General features: G+C 46.0%; 3 protein-coding genes across 6 annotated transcripts in view; 2 read left to right on the forward strand and 1 right to left on the reverse strand.

The window, feature by feature from the left end:
• Nucleotides 1-4,964, reverse strand: part of prpf4 (pre-mRNA processing factor 4) — a 28,237-nt gene extending 23,273 nt beyond the window's left edge. The window contains exons 1-4 of one of the 2 annotated variants that reach the window (XM_033048611.1): nt 4,777-4,964; nt 2,615-2,770; nt 2,276-2,509; nt 714-900 (exon numbers count right to left, since the gene is read on the reverse strand). In XM_033048611.1, coding sequence (XP_032904502.1) covers nt 714-900; nt 2,276-2,438 — 350 coding nt within the window. In that variant the 5' untranslated portion in view covers nt 2,439-2,509; nt 2,615-2,770; nt 4,777-4,964. The remainder of the gene's footprint in view (nt 1-713; nt 901-2,275; nt 2,510-2,614; nt 2,771-4,776) is intronic. The other variant, XM_033048612.1, reaches the window with a different exon arrangement.
• Nucleotides 4,965-5,141: 177 nt separating this feature from the next.
• On the forward strand, nt 5,142-7,366 carry cdc26 (cell division cycle 26). 2 transcript variants are annotated; one of them, XM_033048851.1, is made up of 2 exons: nt 5,142-5,290; nt 6,928-7,366. In XM_033048851.1, exons 1-2 carry the CDS (start codon nt 5,174-5,176, stop codon nt 7,099-7,101), a joined length of 291 nt encoding a protein of 96 aa, XP_032904742.1. In that variant the 5' UTR covers nt 5,142-5,173; the 3' UTR covers nt 7,102-7,366. The 2 variants fall into 2 exon arrangements, with proteins under 2 accessions (XP_032904742.1, XP_032904741.1); XM_033048850.1 differs by having other exon boundaries at nt 5,162-5,290; nt 6,925-7,366.
• Nucleotides 7,367-9,860: 2,494 nt separating this feature from the next.
• LOC116990821 (anaphase-promoting complex subunit CDC26-like) lies at nt 9,861-12,085 on the forward strand. Of its 2 annotated transcripts, none has more exons than XM_033048849.1 (2): nt 9,861-10,009; nt 11,647-12,085. In XM_033048849.1, the coding sequence occupies exons 1-2, from the start codon at nt 9,893-9,895 to the stop codon at nt 11,818-11,820; spliced, it is 291 nt and encodes a 96-aa protein (XP_032904740.1). In that variant the 5' UTR covers nt 9,861-9,892; the 3' UTR covers nt 11,821-12,085. The 2 variants fall into 2 exon arrangements, with proteins under 2 accessions (XP_032904740.1, XP_032904738.1); XM_033048847.1 differs by having other exon boundaries at nt 9,878-10,009; nt 11,644-12,085.
• The last annotated feature ends 5,879 nt before the right edge of the window (nt 12,086-17,964 follow it).

Here is a 17,964-nt window from a genome sequence, read left to right on the forward strand (position 1 = left end):
CCTATCCATGTACCTGTCTAAATGCTTCTTAAATGCTGCAATAGTCCCTGCCTCAACTACCTCTTCTGGCAGCTAATTCCATACACCCACCACCCTTTGTGTGAAAAAGTTGTCCCTCAGGTTCCTATAGCACATTAGGAGCAGAATTAAGCCATTCGGCCCATCAAGTCTACTCCACTATTCAATTAGGCTGATCTATCTCTCCCTCCTAACTGCATTCTCCTGCCTTCTCCCCATAACCTCTGACACCCATATTAATCTAGAATCTATCTCTGCCTTTAAAATATCCATTGACGGCCTCCAAAGACTTCTGTGGCAATGAATTCCACAGATTCACCACCCTCTGACTAAAGAAATTCCTCATCTCCTTCCTAAAGGAACGTCCTTTAATTCAGAGGCTGTGCCCTCTAGTTCTAGACTCTCCCACTAGTGGAAACATCCTCTCCGCATTCACTCTATCTATGCCTTTCATTATTCTGTAAGTTTCAATGAGGCCCCCCCCTCAACCCCCTAAACTCCAGTGACTAGTGGCCCAGTGCTGTCAAAGGCTCACCAAAAGCTAACCCATTCATTCCTGGAAAAATTATTGGAAACCTTCTCTGGATCCTCTTCAGAGCCAGCACATCCTTCCTCAGATACGGGGCCCAAATGTGCTCACTACTCCAAGTGCAGCCTGCTCCAGGCCTTCCATCGCTAGCTATGTTACACCTCACCTTTCTCGCCGTTCCGCTGGTCCTTCACCGAATAGCGTGATGGGCTCTCCGAGCGCACGCAGACAGGCCTTCACCTCGGCATCGTCCGTAGAAACGTTAATCTGCCGCGCTCGCTTTCTGCGCTCAAACTCCGCCAGCACCTCGGCCTGCCGCTCGCTGATGTGATCTTCAACATCGTAGAATTCACCTTGGCAGGGGATGGACAACGTTAACATGGCACTGAAACACAAGCACTCCACTTTCCCCATAACTCCAGCTTCTCTACATTCTATTGGCAGCCCACAAGACTGCGGGTTAAATCGCGTACCTGGAGCACAAGTCCAAGGAAGGCTTCTGATAATAAGCCTATTTCTCAAGTTAAGGATCCCATGGTTCTTTATTTTTATTTATTTATTTCTTTTATTTATATAGCACATTTTTAGTCAACTTGCATTGACCCCAAAGTGCTTCACATAATTACATCCACACACACAGGCAAAGGTGGGTGAAGTGTCTTGCCCAAGGACACACACAGGCAAAGGTGGGTGAAGTGTCTTGCCCAAGGTCACAACGACAGTATGCACTCCAAGTGGGATTCGAACCAGCTACCTTCCGGTTGCCAGCCGAACACTGGCAACTAGTGTGAATGGGTGTAGATGGGAGTAGATGTTTGATAATCAAAGTTTCTTTTATTTTAGAGACACAACATGGAAACGAGCCTTTCAGCCCACTGAGTCTATGCCAACCAGCGATCACCCATTCACACTAGTTCTGTATTATCCACTTCCTACACACTATGGGCAATTTCACACTAATTTTAGATCAATTAATGTACAAACTTGCCTTTTTGGAACGTGGGAGGAAACCTACGCAGTCACAGGGAGAATGTGCAAACTCCACACACATAGTTTGAGGTCAGGATGAACTGGGGAACCGGGAGCTGAGGTTGTAGCTCTAGTACCAGCTGCGGCACTGTGCTGCTCCAATAACACGGAAAGACTAAAATACCATGGTTTCCACAGGGGTCTGTGACAATGAATGCCAGATTCACCACCCTCTGATTAAAGAAAGTCCTCCTCATCTCCTTCCTAAAGGAATGTTCTTTTATTCTGAGGCATAGAGGATAGAGGACCACTGCAAGCAAATGGGATTCACAGAGACAGGCATCATGGTCAGCATGGGTGAGGTGGGCCATAAGGACTTGTTTCTGTAATGTCATCAGTGCTATTCTTTCATTCTAACACAATAGAAAAGACCAGAAAATACTAATTTCTATCCATCAGCTGCCTTACAGTGCTGTTTGCTGCTCCACCCAAAACCTGAGAATTCTGCCTGCAAAAATGAAATGGTTTGACTGAATGGTATCCAGATATGTTTTCATTCACTTCATAGAAGCTATTACCATTATTGTGCGATGTTAAGAGGCACTAAAGTCTCTTCCATTATACCATAGTGCCCAGAAATTAACATCAGGGAACAAAATCTTTCTAAAAGGCACACAGGCAGTTAAAACGAACCAATCTTTGAGGAACCACATTTTGTGGGTGTTATTGGATGCGACATGCTCAACCACTGCCACTTACCACTGGATATGTTGATGTGCCCAGCTTCCACACCCAATTTCATGGCATCTCTCCCCAGGTATCCTCCTTCTCCTTTGGAGATCCTCTCTCTCTCCTTCTCTTCCAGGCTTCCATAGTAAATCCGAGATTTCTTAGGCAACGGGATATCATCGTCGTCAGACATTTTTCAAACGGTAATGTGGTCGATCGCCAGTGAGGAAAATGTGCGAATCTAACCCACTATCTTGTCCAATGCTGAAAAATAGAAGAAAAAAAATTTGGTGTACCACATCCCATCTGCATAGATTCTCAGATGCAAATCTCAATGTAATGGTCAGTGAGAACAATTATATATTTTACCAATTTGTTTTTCAATCAACCTTAGTTGTAATTCAGGTGCAGCAACGGCAAAGAGGAGGGGTAGGGTAAGCCGAGAACACTGAGGGACCCTCAGGACTCCAATGAGTACTTTCGTAACTTTGTCAGCACCAGATACGTGGCGATTCTTTGCATATTCTATGCAAAAACAAAGAATTTCACTGATACAAATGACAATAAAGTTCAAATGAATTGTTGAAGACAGAGTAATTTCCTTCTGAAATGGCCTTAAACGTAGAACTTCAGTCTGACCATAGGTTAGAAACAGGGCAAAGCTCTGGTTCCTTACATCACAATGTGCCGTAACCCGAGCCCCTGCTATGCTCATTATTGAAAACGAGGGGGATATAATGTTATTACCAGAATAAAGTCTTTCAAGTCAAGTCACATTTATTTATATAGCACATTTAAAAAACAACTCTCGTTGGCCAAATTGCTTTATATTTGTTATAAGAATAGCACAACAAAACAAACTACATACATATATACATGTAGCCCTCACTCAGAGGACGTCAGGAAAGGCTTGGGAGTATAGATAAGTCTTTAGTCTTGACTTAAAAGAGTCGATGGAGGGGCCAGTTCTGATGGGAAAGGGGATGCTGTTCCAGTCTAGGGGCTTTCAGGGACCAAGATTAGTAAGGGTAGGGCTCCCAGTCAGTTTTGCTCTTCTCACCAACAGTAAAGACAAAGTACAACAAGCAAATGGCAATCCCTGTGCCGGTACAGCTCACTCTTCACCCCAGTCACAGAAGAGGAAGTGTTTAGAAGGATGAGGGGGAAATCTCATCAAAACCTACCCAATACTATAACCCCTCCTTCCTATAACCCCTGATGTCTCAACTAATCATGAACTTATCAACCTCGGCTTTGAAACTACCCAATGACTTGGCCTCCACAGTCTAATGGTTTTTTATTACCATGTGTACCAAGGTCCAGTGAATTTTTTTTGCATATAGATCAGGGAGATTATTAGATAGACATCAGTAAGATTATTGCCATACATGAGGACATTCCCCAGTCATCTATGGCAATTTAACCACCCTCTGGCAAAATAAATTCCTCCTCAACATTTTTTTAAAAGTGCATCCCTTTATTTGGAAGATGTTTCTCTCTGGTTGTAGTCTCTCCCACTACAATGACAATAAATTGTATTGTATTGATATTGAAAAGTCTAGATTGAGTGGACGTAGAGAAAATGTGTCCAGTAGTGGGAGAGACTACAACCAGAGAGAAACATCTTCCAAATAAAGGGATGCACATTTAGAAAAATGATGAGGATAAGTTCATGATTAGTTGAGACATCAGGGGTTATAGGAAGGAGGGGTTATAGTACAGGTGTCAGACGTTATAGGGAGAAGGCAGGAGAATGGGGTTAGGAGCGAGAGATAGATCAGCCATGATTGAATGGCAGAGAAGACTTGATAGGCCAAATGGCCTAATTCTACTCCTATTCCTTATGACCTTAAGGCAGAAGAATGGGGTTGAGAGGGAAAGATAGATCAGCCATGAATGAATGTAGATTTGTGTAGGATGGAACTGCGGATGCTGGTTTAAACCGAAGATGGACACAAAAAGTTAGAGTAACTCAGAGGGTCAGCCAGCATCTCCGGGAAAAGGAATAGGTCATAGGTGAATAGATGACATTGCGGGTAGAGACCCTTCTTCAGACTGAGGAACGTGATGGACTGAATGACCCAATTGTGTTCCCATGGCTTATGAACCACAAAGGTAAATGGAATGGGAAGAGGTGAGTGCTTAAGGTACTCCACATAGTGGGAGTTAGGCAACAAGGCAGAATTGGAGGTGTACAGGCGATCTCAGAGCGTACCAGCCCTGGGGGAAATTGGTAGAGTAAGGAGTGAGAACATGGGTGGGATTGAAAAGTCGAATGTAATATAGAGGCTGTGGTTAACAATGAATCATTGTGGAACAGTTCAGAAGCAGGGTGTCAGGTCAGTGTGTGGAAGGCGGCCAGGCTAATGTTTCGGGCTGAACGGCCCAATGCTGCTGCTGTGGCTTGTGGCGGGGCCCCGCTCACCCCCTGTATTACCCGCTGGGGCCTCGCGTCTGCAGACTAGGCCCATCGTTCTCTCCACAGACGCTGCCTGCCCCCGCTGTTACTGCGGCACCTTGTGTCTACCCACCGGAGGTGTCGGCCTTGAGCCCAGCGGGCGGGGATGCGGGGTAGAGCCTGAGCCCCGGGCTCTTATAGCAGCTCCTTCACCCACAAGCTGCGCTCTCCATGCGGGGTGACAACAACTAGTGGCGCCGATCCGTCCGCCTGCGGCCTTCACGCTCGCATCGCCCTCACCCCGCGGGCCGCCGGGACTCGGAGTTTTAAAGTGGACTACATATCCCAGCGTGCATGGCACCGACGCATGCGCGTGGCCGCCCGAGGTTGCGCATGGCGCGGGGGCTGACCGGCGGCAGGGGACTACAGGTCCCGGTGTGCACGGCGCCACCCAGCTGGGCCGACGAGGATGCCGGGAGTTGGAGTTCATTTTTTTGGACTACATATCCCATCGCGCACGGCGTCGGCGCATGCGCACTACCGGCCGGGCCTGGCCTAGCGGCGCGATGCTGCGGCGGAAACCAACCCGGCTCGAGCTGAAGCTGGACGACATCGAGGAGTTCGAGAGCATGAAGAAGGAGCTGGAGGTGGGGGAGAGATCGGAGACCCGGCCCTAACCCGCACCCCCCCGGCCCCCGGCCCCCAACCCCCAGCCACGGCCCCCAACCCCCGGCCCCCAACCCCCAGCTCCCAACCCCCGGCCCCCAACCCCCGGCCCCCGGCCCCCAGCCACCTCCCCGCGCTGGGACCGGCTCTGTCTGCCGGGGCTGGGACAGAGGAGTCTGTATCTGCTCAGGACCACGACCCACCCAGCACCTGGTCTCTGCTGCTGCTGGGGTCCAGGTCTCACCACCCACCCACCCACAGCCCACTACACTCAGCTCTGCCTCGGATCAGACCCAGTCCACCGTGCGCCACCCACCCACACTGTGCTCAGGTCCACACCTCACCACCCTCTACTCCCAACATCTTTTCATCATCACCTCCTCTTAAATCCTCCTGACTAGTTTAAATCCAGAGGACACAAAGAGCTGGAGTAATTCAGCGGGTCAGGCAGCATCTCTGGTGAACGTGGATAGAAACATAGAAAATAGGTGCAGGAGTAGAGGCCATTCGGCCCTTCGAGCCTGCACCGCCATTCAATATGATCATGGCTGATCATCCAACTCAGTATCCTGTACCTGCCTTCTCTCCATACCCCCTGATCCCTTTAGCCACAAGGGCCACATCTAACTCCCTCTTAAATATAGCCAATGAACTGGCCTCATCTACCTTCTGTGGCAGAGAATTACAGAGATCCACCACTCTCTGTGTGAATAGGCGACGTTTCTGGTTGAGACCCTTCTTCAGACCAGGGTGGCTCAGCGGTAGAGTTGCTGCCTCACAGCTCCAGAGACCCTGACTACGGCTGCTGTCTGTATGGAGTTTGTCCGTTCTCCCTGTGGGTTTTCTCCTGATGCTCCGGTTTCCTCCCACTCTAAAGATGTGCAAGTTTGTAGGTTACCTGGCTTCTGTAAATTGTCTCTGTGTCTTTAAACTAAACTCTCAACCTGAAATGTCACCTATCCATGTCCAATCAGAGAAGCTGCCTGATTTGCTGAGTTATTCCAGCACCTGCAGTCCAAGATCCCTGTCTGACGAAGTCTCCCATTCCTTCCATCCAGAGATGTTGCCTGTTACGCTGAGTTAATCCAGCATTTTGTGTCTACCTGTAGTCCTTTGTTTGTACTAGTTCAAATTCATGCCCTTTTTTTAAATCCTCTGTGATATTGAGAAGGCTTAATTTTATTTTCCCCTTGGCCTCATTATATGCCTCTTGGAGTTCTGAATGTGATCTGGTTTTGTGATCAGCCCGACATAAAAACAGCATTTTTTCCACGAGTAGTAGGTCTACTCAATAACCAAAAATCTGTAGCCTCCTTTTGCTCTGGTATTTTATTTAATTCACATGTTTAATTAATAATGTTTTATCCAAGAGTAGTTGCTCTACTCAACAGCCAAAAATCTGTAGCCTCCCTTTGATCTGATATTTTGTTGGTTCACATGCTTGATTAATGGTGTTTTATCATTAATGTTTTATTATTATTAATGTTTAATGTTTTCTGAGTCATTCGTAACTGTCACTGTATGTCATGTTGTTACTTGTGGGCGGAACACCAAGGCAAATTCCTTGTATGTGAATACTTGGCCAATAAACTCATTCATTCATTCATTTTGTCTGCAGAATCAGAAGAAGCAGCAGCAGGAAGAAGGAGAAATGGTGAGCTCCAGTGACGTGGAGAGTGCAAACGGAGCAAGAGACGAGGCGAAGGTGCGAGAGAAGATTAACGAACGAATTGGATACCGACCAAATTCTCACATCAACAAACATTTCTCTTTGTTTGGCAATCTCCACTGACCGATGACAGCCAATATCATCAGAGACATGCATGGAGGACAGAGGTCCAGGATCTGCACCCACTGTGGGATTGTGAGCTCAAGGATGTGCAACTGGCTGTTGGAGTAAATTTGAGGCACTGCTGGGGCTATCAGTGAGGATGGTCTTGTATACAATTAAAACAGAATGAAGGCATTGGGTCAGCAACTGATCTGTAAATATTTCTGTAAAATGTTACATTGATTTGGATCTGATTTTTACTAAATATAGTTTGATTTGAATTTCATTGGCTTGCTAATCAATATTGGAATTTACAAACTAACAGGATTATTTTGCACAAGAACTTCACATCCGGTCAATGCACTGATTGAATTTAAGGCTCTCGAGTGGCCACTGCTGGGATTTCTCAATGGGCTCAGACTTGCACGACCAATTTCAAAATTAGTCAGAAAATTGCGAGGTTGGTTTTGTTCCCTTCACTGAATGTGAGCAATTGCTATTTGTTTAGAAATGGCTCATGTTATCAATTCTGATTGTAGTGGGTCTAGGGACTTTTTATACCAATGGCACTTTCAGGATAACATTTGTCCCCACAAATTAACAAATATGTAAACACCGGGTGAATTTGTTTGATGTTAAGGAATTTATGGTTTTTAAGATAAATCAATGATTTGGATGAGAACATACACGGCAAGATGGCCAAATTGCTTTATATTTGTTATAAGAATAGCACAACAAAACAAACTACATACATATATACATGTAGCCCTCACTCAGAGGACGTCAGGAAAGGCTTGGGAGTATAGATAAGTCTTTAGTCTTGACTTAAAAGAGTCGATGGAGGGGCCAGTTCTGATGGGAAAGGGGATGCTGTTCCAGTCTAGGGGCTTTCAGGGACCAAGATTAGTAAGGGTAGGGCTCCCAGTCAGTTTTGCTCTTCTCACCAACAGTAAAGACAAAGTACAACAAGCAAATGGCAATCCCTGTGCCGGTACAGCTCACTCTTCACCCCAGTCACAGAAGAGGAAGTGTTTAGAAGGATGAGGGGGAAATCTCATCAAAACCTACCCAATACTATAACCCCTCCTTCCTATAACCCCTGATGTCTCAACTAATCATGAACTTATCAACCTCGGCTTTGAAACTACCCAATGACTTGGCCTCCACAGTCTAATGGTTTTTTATTACCATGTGTACCAAGGTCCAGTGAATTTTTTTTGCATATAGATCAGGGAGATTATTAGATAGACATCAGTAAGATTATTGCCATACATGAGGACATTCCCCAGTCATCTATGGCAATTTAACCACCCTCTGGCAAAATAAATTCCTCCTCAACATTTTTTTAAAAGTGCATCCCTTTATTTGGAAGATGTTTCTCTCTGGTTGTAGTCTCTCCCACTACAATGACAATAAATTGTATTGTATTGATATTGAAAAGTCTAGATTGAGTGGACGTAGAGAAAATGTGTCCAGTAGTGGGAGAGACTACAACCAGAGAGAAACATCTTCCAAATAAAGGGATGCACATTTAGAAAAATGATGAGGATAAGTTCATGATTAGTTGAGACATCAGGGGTTATAGGAAGGAGGGGTTATAGTACAGGTGTCAGACGTTATAGGGAGAAGGCAGGAGAATGGGGTTAGGAGCGAGAGATAGATCAGCCATGATTGAATGGCAGAGAAGACTTGATAGGCCAAATGGCCTAATTCTACTCCTATTCCTTATGACCTTAAGGCAGAAGAATGGGGTTGAGAGGGAAAGATAGATCAGCCATGAATGAATGTAGATTTGTGTAGGATGGAACTGCGGATGCTGGTTTAAACCGAAGATGGACACAAAAAGTTAGAGTAACTCAGAGGGTCAGCCAGCATCTCCGGGAAAAGGAATAGGTCATAGGTGAATAGATGACATTGCGGGTAGAGACCCTTCTTCAGACTGAGGAACGTGATGGACTGAATGACCCAATTGTGTTCCCATGGCTTATGAACCACAAAGGTAAATGGAATGGGAAGAGGTGAGTGCTTAAGGTACTCCACATAGTGGGAGTTAGGCAACAAGGCAGAATTGGAGGTGTACAGGCGATCTCAGAGCGTACCAGCCCTGGGGGAAATTGGTAGAGTAAGGAGTGAGAACATGGGTGGGATTGAAAAGTCGAATGTAATATAGAGGCTGTGGTTAACAATGAATCATTGTGGAACAGTTCAGAAGCAGGGTGTCAGGTCAGTGTGTGGAAGGCGGCCAGGCTAATGTTTCGGGCTGAACGGCCCAATGCTGCTGCTGTGGCTTGTGGCGGGGCCCCGCTCACCCCCTGTATTACCCGCTGGGGCCTCGCGTCTGCAGACTAGGCCCATCGTTCTCTCCACAGACGCTGCCTGCCCCCGCTGTTACTGCGGCACCTTGTGTCTACCCACCGGAGGTGTCGGCCTTGAGCCCAGCGGGCGGGGATGCGGGGTAGAGCCTGAGCCCCGGGCTCTTATAGCAGCTCCTTCACCCACAAGCTGCGCTCTCCATGCGGGGTGACAACAACTAGTGGCGCCGATCCGTCCGCCTGCGGCCTTCACGCTCGCATCGCCCTCACCCCGCGGGCCGCCGGGACTCGGAGTTTTAAAGTGGACTACATATCCCAGCGTGCATGGCACCGACGCATGCGCGTGGCCGCCCGAGGTTGCGCATGGCGCGGGGGCTGACCGGCGGCAGGGGACTACAGGTCCCGGTGTGCACGGCGCCACCCAGCTGGGCCGACGAGGATGCCGGGAGTTGGAGTTCATTTTTTTGGACTACATATCCCATCGCGCACGGCGTCGGCGCATGCGCACTACCGGCCGGGCCTGGCCTAGCGGCGCGATGCTGCGGCGGAAACCAACCCGGCTCGAGCTGAAGCTGGACGACATCGAGGAGTTCGAGAGCATGAAGAAGGAGCTGGAGGTGGGGGAGAGATCGGAGACCCGGCCCTAACCCGCACCCCCCCGGCCCCCGGCCCCCAACCCCCAGCCACGGCCCCCAACCCCCGGCCCCCAACCCCCAGCTCCCAACCCCCGGCCCCCAACCCCCGGCCCCCGGCCCCCAGCCACCTCCCCGCGCTGGGACCGGCTCTGTCTGCCGGGGCTGGGACAGAGGAGTCTGTATCTGCTCAGGACCACGACCCACCCAGCACCTGGTCTCTGCTGCTGCTGGGGTCCAGGTCTCACCACCCACCCACCCACAGCCCACTACACTCAGCTCTGCCTCGGATCAGACCCAGTCCACCGTGCGCCACCCACCCACACTGTGCTCAGGTCCACACCTCACCACCCTCTACTCCCAACATCTTTTCATCATCACCTCCTCTTAAATCCTCCTGACTAGTTTAAATCCAGAGGACACAAAGAGCTGGAGTAATTCAGCGGGTCAGGCAGCATCTCTGGTGAACGTGGATAGAAACATAGAAAATAGGTGCAGGAGTAGAGGCCATTCGGCCCTTCGAGCCTGCACCGCCATTCAATATGATCATGGCTGATCATCCAACTCAGTATCCTGTACCTGCCTTCTCTCCATACCCCCTGATCCCTTTAGCCACAAGGGCCACATCTAACTCCCTCTTAAATATAGCCAATGAACTGGCCTCATCTACCTTCTGTGGCAGAGAATTACAGAGATCCACCACTCTCTGTGTGAATAGGCGACGTTTCTGGTTGAGACCCTTCTTCAGACCAGGGTGGCTCAGCGGTAGAGTTGCTGCCTCACAGCTCCAGAGACCCTGACTACGGCTGCTGTCTGTATGGAGTTTGTCCGTTCTCCCTGTGGGTTTTCTCCTGATGCTCCGGTTTCCTCCCACTCTAAAGATGTGCAAGTTTGTAGGTTACCTGGCTTCTGTAAATTGTCTCTGTGTCTTTAAACTAAACTCTCAACCTGAAATGTCACCTATCCATGTCCAATCAGAGAAGCTGCCTGATTTGCTGAGTTATTCCAGCACCTGCAGTCCAAGATCCCTGTCTGACGAAGTCTCCCATTCCTTCCATCCAGAGATGTTGCCTGTTACGCTGAGTTAATCCAGCATTTTGTGTCTACCTGTAGTCCTTTGTTTGTACTAGTTCAAATTCATGCCCTTTTTTTAAATCCTCTGTGATATTGAGAAGGCTTAATTTTATTTTCCCCTTGGCCTCATTATATGCCTCTTGGAGTTCTGAATGTGATCTGGTTTTGTGATCAGCCCGACATAAAAACAGCATTTTTTCCACGAGTAGTAGGTCTACTCAATAACCAAAAATCTGTAGCCTCCTTTTGCTCTGGTATTTTATTTAATTCACATGTTTAATTAATAATGTTTTATCCAAGAGTAGTTGCTCTACTCAACAGCCAAAAATCTGTAGCCTCCCTTTGATCTGATATTTTGTTGGTTCACATGCTTGATTAATGGTGTTTTATCATTAATGTTTTATTATTATTAATGTTTAATGTTTTCTGAGTCATTCGTAACTGTCACTGTATGTCATGTTGTTACTTGTGGGCGGAACACCAAGGCAAATTCCTTGTATGTGAATACTTGGCCAATAAACTCATTCATTCATTCATTTTGTCTGCAGAATCAGAAGAAGCAGCAGCAGGAAGAAGGAGAAATGGTGAGCTCCAGTGACGTGGAGAGTGCAAACGGAGCAAGAGACGAGGCGAAGGTGCGAGAGAAGATTAACGAACGAATTGGATACCGACCAAATTCTCACATCAACAAACATTTCTCTTTGTTTGGCAATCTCCACTGACCGATGACAGCCAATATCATCAGAGACATGCATGGAGGACAGAGGTCCAGGATCTGCACCCACTGTGGGATTGTGAGCTCAAGGATGTGCAACTGGCTGTTGGAGTAAATTTGAGGCACTGCTGGGGCTATCAGTGAGGATGGTCTTGTATACAATTAAAACAGAATGAAGGCATTGGGTCAGCAACTGATCTGTAAATATTTCTGTAAAATGTTACATTGATTTGGATCTGATTTTTACTAAATATAGTTTGATTTGAATTTCATTGGCTTGCTAATCAATATTGGAATTTACAAACTAACAGGATTATTTTGCACAAGAACTTCACATCCGGTCAATGCACTGATTGAATTTAAGGCTCTCGAGTGGCCACTGCTGGGATTTCTCAATGGGCTCAGACTTGCACGACCAATTTCAAAATTAGTCAGAAAATTGCGAGGTTGGTTTTGTTCCCTTCACTGAATGTGAGCAATTGCTATTTGTTTAGAAATGGCTCATGTTATCAATTCTGATTGTAGTGGGTCTAGGGACTTTTTATACCAATGGCACTTTCAGGATAACATTTGTCCCCACAAATTAACAAATATGTAAACACCGGGTGAATTTGTTTGATGTTAAGGAATTTATGGTTTTTAAGATAAATCAATGATTTGGATGAGAACATACACGGCAAGATGAGCAAGTTGGCAGGTGATACAAAAGTGGGTGGTTTTGCAGATAGTGAAGATGATTGTGACAAATTGCAGTAGGATCTGGATCGATTGGCCAGGTGGGATGAGGAATGGTTGATGGAATTTAACAGAGAAATGTGAGGTGTTGCATTTTGAGAAGTCTAGCATGGGCAGGACCTACACGGTGAATGGTAGGGCTCTGGGGAGTGTTGTAGAGCAGAGGGATCTAGGAGTGCAGGTACGTGGTTCCTTTAAGATGGAGTCGCAGGTATAGCCATAGAGTGATACAGTGTGGAGACAGGCCCTTCGGCGTAGGTTTAAAGTGAAGGAGAAAAGATTTAATAGGAATCTGAGGGGTAACTTTTTCACACAAAGGGTGGTGGGTGTATGGAACAAGCTGCCAGAAGAGGTAGTTGAGGCAGGAACAATCCCAACATTTATGAATAAGTTAGACAGGTACATGGATAGGACAGGTGTGGAGGGATCTAGGCCAAATGCAGGCAGATGGGATGAGTGTAGACAGACTGTTTCCACACTGTATGAATATGATAGGATTTTCCTCATTGTTTGTATATGGCAAGGTTAATTGTTCATTTAACTGCCTAAAATAATTGATACTGCATTTTGTGTCTATCGTCGGTGAAAACCAGTATCTGCAGTTCCTTCCTACCCAGTATTCAAATTGGTATACTTGTTAATCAGACGTAAATGTCAAGAGGGTAAAGTGTTGGATGCGGAGGCTGGTGGTGTGAAAGGCGAGGACCGGGGGAACTCTATGCTCTGGGACACAGAAGAGACACAGATGAGGGATCCATCAATGACAGCAAGGGGAAAACCACAATTACTAAAGAATGAAGGACTTCTTGGACATCTGAGAATGGAAAGCCACATCTTGGAAGCAGATGCAGCAGAGACGGTGAAATTGAGAATAGGGAATAGTGTCTTTGCAAGAGGTAGGGAGGAAGTGTAGTCCAGGTAACTGGGAGTGTAGGATTCTAGTAGAAGTAAATTGATAGTCCGTCTGTGATGAAGAGAGATTGAGAGAGAGGTGATAAGTCCACCTGAACCTGTGAGGTCAGGTAGTAATTAAGCGCCCCATGTGTTTGACTCAGAAGTGCCCTCTAGTGGCCTAGCAAGTCACTGCTGCACCATTCCTGCTGCATAGAACCAGCAACACCGCCACCTGCAGGTTCCTCTTCAAGTTGCATAACAGCCCGACTTGGAAACAGCATCAGACCTTCATTAGGGTTTTTATCTTAACTCTCCCAAAAGTATCACGGGAGGCCTTCAGAAGTATTACAAGTTTGAGAAATCTGCTCATTAAGCACCTTCTCAGGGCAAATAGTAATGGCCAATAAATGAGTTTTGGAATCAATCCCCTGATCTCAAATATAAATACTTTATATTTATATATGCATTTATTTATATAAATATTTATATTTATAAAGTACAACAGGATTGCACACCATTAGAGTTGTCGCCTTACAGTGGCAGAGACATGGATTTGATCCTGACTACAGGTGCTGTCTGTATGGAGTTTGTACGTTCTACCTGTGACTGTGGGGTTTTCTCCTGGTGCTCTGGTATCCTCCCACATTCCAAAGACATGCAGGTTTGTAGATTAATCGGCTTCGGTAAAAAATTGTAAATTGACTCCAGTGTGTAGGATAGGGCAAGTGTACGGGGTGATTGTTGGTCAGTGCTGGTTCGGTGGGCGGAAGGGCCTGTTTGCACGCTGTATCTCTGAAGTGTAAATACATTTGCAGGCCTGTTTGGTATAGAGTGTTGGTTTTAGAGTTCCATGTACGCAATATCAAACCAGATGCACAGTATTTAAAAATCACAAACTGGGCAGACCTTTTTAATTACTTAAGTTGCTATTTAATTTGCCCAAGCTCTCATGATGCTAGACCACAGAGTCACAACAAATGGTTATTTTTCAGACTGTAAAAACACAACTAGTGGAGTTCGTCAAGGTTCAGTTCTTGGTCCTCAATGATTTACTATTTACATTAGTGACTTGGAGGGCTAGTATTTCCCCAGAGCCTGATTCCCTGTCCGTCTAGTAGTGTGTGGCCATACCCAAGCACATCCCCAATTAGCAAAGTCTACTGAGCCCATATGCAAGAGCCGCTGGCTTTTTGCCGCCATTTTCACAGTCCAGTCCGCGCTCTAGTTCTTACGAGCGGTGCCAGATCAAGGCGAGTCCCAGGCTGCTGTGGGCCTCCAACCATCGCCTTTCTTGGACACGCAGCTTGACCAGTGAACCTACGTCCCTCTGATCGCCCGTCCGCCCATCTTTTGTGTCCGGGTGCGCCTCCCACAGCTGACCTTGAAGGCACGGTACCCCGATTCCCTCTCCTCTCCTACTGGCCTTGCTCCAGAGATGCTGCCTGACTCGCTGAGTTACTCCAGCACTCTGACTCTCCAATTACCACATGCTTCAGTGGGGGGTGAAATGGGGGGTTTTGGTCTTTTTGTTTCTGAACACTGCTGCACACTGTCGGCCTCATTTATTTGGTAGTTAGAAACACTTTTTTCTTACACTGTACATTTATAATCTAATATGCAGGTTAACTGACAGGCTAAGTGTACACATTAGGTATCGGTTCACACTTTTATACAGTTGCAATGAGGACACCAATTCCCACAGGTGTTTCACCAGTCAATGTTGAAGAATGTTCCACACAGTTATTACTGAATAAAATGCTTTGTCAATAAGAAAACAGAAGATATAGTTAAAGATAATAAAAACGGAAACATTTATTGAAAATAAGCATGATACATTTTTCCAGCAACATTTATCGTCTCGAAAGCACTTGTACGACAAATCGGTGCCAAGGTAACATTGCAACACAAGGACGTTGGAATGGAAGGGGAGTCATCAACGTTTGAGAACTAGCACAGACAGAAGAGAAACATAATGCAGGTGTAAACAGTGAAGATCATCGCTCACAGTTTGAGAAGATACCAAAGGAACTGAACTGCAAATGAACATGGGGGGATATTTGCAGGGGCAAGAGGTGAGGTACAGCACCTTGAAGAAGATTGACAAAGTGATACATTTATAAACACATTTCATACTTTTCAGGCAGATCTTTCACAATTTATTTTCAGTTGGCCGTCCAACATGGAAATAACATGTTTATACATTACCAACAACTTTCCATCAATGTGTAGGAAGGAACTGCAGCTGCTGGTTTGCACCAAAGATAGACACAAAGTGCTGGAGTAACTCAGCGGGTCAGACAGCATCTCTGGAGAGAAGGAATAGGCAACGTTTCTGGTTGAGACCGACCCAGTCAGGTTTGAAGAAGGGTCTTGACCCAAAACATCAGCTATTCCCTCTCTCCAGAGATGTTGCCTGACCCGCTGAGTTACTTTCTAACTATTTGACTGAGCCCAAGTTTCCATCAATGTCGGTTTTCTTTAAGTACCCAGATGTGAGATGCAGCAATATAATGTACATCAATGTCTAATTTTGTAAACAGTTGCACAAAAGCAAGACCAACTTGTCGAGTCATTTCAAAAGTTCCCAACGGGTTCTATACATTTGTGCTTTTGGAAATGATTACATTTTTAACAATTGTTTTAAGAAAGCAGGTTCTTCCTTCAAATCGCTTATGAAAATGCTGGATCAACATGAACTCTGTTCTGTTACTTTTAGTTTTAAAGATGCAGCGTGGAAACTGGCCCTTCGGCCCATCAAGTCCAAGCTGACCAGTGATCAACCGTACACTAGTTCTATCCTACACACTAGGGGCAATTTACAGGAGCCAATTCACCGACATACCTGCTCATCTTTGGGATGTGGGAGGAAACCAGAGCACTCGGAGAAAACCCACATAGTCACAGGGAAAACGTACAAACTGCGTACAGACAGCACCCGTAGTCAGGATTGAACCCGGGTCTCTGGCCTTGTGAGGCAGCAACTCTACCCTTTCATGGACCAGCCAGAAGATCATTAGTGAACAGTGATTCAAAGCTGCAGACTGCAACTTGGTAATCAGCTAGAGTACAGACTAATGTGAACCACTATATCTATTCACACCACTATGGACCAATCAGAGGTACTTTATGTCAAGATTTATAAAACACATTCATGATAAAGGCAGAAATACTTTGAGCGAATTGATATAGAAGATAATTATAGAATACAAATGGATTTCTCCAGTAAGTTGTTGCAGATATAGCACAGCTACACTAGTCAAAGCTTGTACCGAATGACATTTGCTATATAAAATCAATATTTCCATCCCTAATCGACTGGGTATAATTTGGTCAAAACCAAACTAGCTGGGATTTGTAGTGTTTCAACTATACACAGTGAAAACCATCACGATTTCTGCAGAACGAGAAACAGACTTCACTGCATTTCCACACTTTCAAGAAAAGTACCATCAATAACTTGGATAAAGTGTGCAGGGAGGAACTGCAGATGCCGGTTTAAACCAAAGACAGACACAAAAAGCCGGAGTAACTCAGCGGGGCAGGCAGCATCTTTGGAGAAAAGGAATAGGTGACTTTTTGAGTCAAGACCAGCCTGAAGAAGGGTCTCAACGCGAAACATCACCTATTCCTTTTCTCCACAGATGCTGCCTGACCCGCTGAGTTACTCCAGCATTTTGTGTCTGTCTTCTGATTAATAAAGTCTTTCTCACGCAATAACCTCATTCTTCCTTGGAAGTAAGCCTTGAGAGAAAACATGAGTTGGTAGTAGAGAGCTGGATGTATTTTACAAATAACAGCATCGTGGGTGTGGGTTGCAGACTACTTTAACGCTAAGCTCTCCTCATTCCAGCAGCTGTGATCCCTATAACGTGTTACTAGGAAATGCACAAGTACAGTATGTGTAACAAGAGAGACAAGGGACAGTCAAAGCCATTCAAAACTGAAGAGGACTCCTCTCAGTGAGACAATTATTTGCTCCTCTTCCAGCAAAGACTACACTACGCCTCAACAAGTTGGTTGTACACTGAGTATTTGCAGCAGGTTTTGGAATGGTCAGCAGCTCTGTTGGGGAAAGCCAACTCTTATTTCTGCTGATCAACTGGAACTTTACCACTTCTTGAATGATGCCGACCCTGAAGTTCTATCTGGATGATCAGCCATGATCATATCGAATGGCGGTGCAGGCTCGAAGGGCCGAATTGCCTACTCCTGCATCTATTTTCTATGTTTCTATTCTAACTCGGCTGTGATGTCTCCGTGTCGGACGCAACAGCGTGCAAACTCAACTGCTCACGATACCACGGATTATCCAGCACCAACAACGTCACTCCAATTATTTGACATAGACTCATTTTAATTTAGTGAAACCATAGATTTGAGCAAAAGGCATAGCAGCTCCTTCATATGTTTCTAATCCTAATGAATTTGTGAAGAAGGGATTTAAAAAAATGCTTACCCAACCTTGCACAACTGAAACAGAACAAGTAACTTTAATTTTAACAAAAAAAATGTTGCTGGAAAT

This window comes from Amblyraja radiata, chromosome 32 (assembly GCF_010909765.2).
Source record: "Amblyraja radiata isolate CabotCenter1 chromosome 32, sAmbRad1.1.pri, whole genome shotgun sequence".
NCBI classification, from domain to species: Eukaryota; Metazoa; Chordata; class Chondrichthyes; order Rajiformes; family Rajidae; genus Amblyraja; species Amblyraja radiata.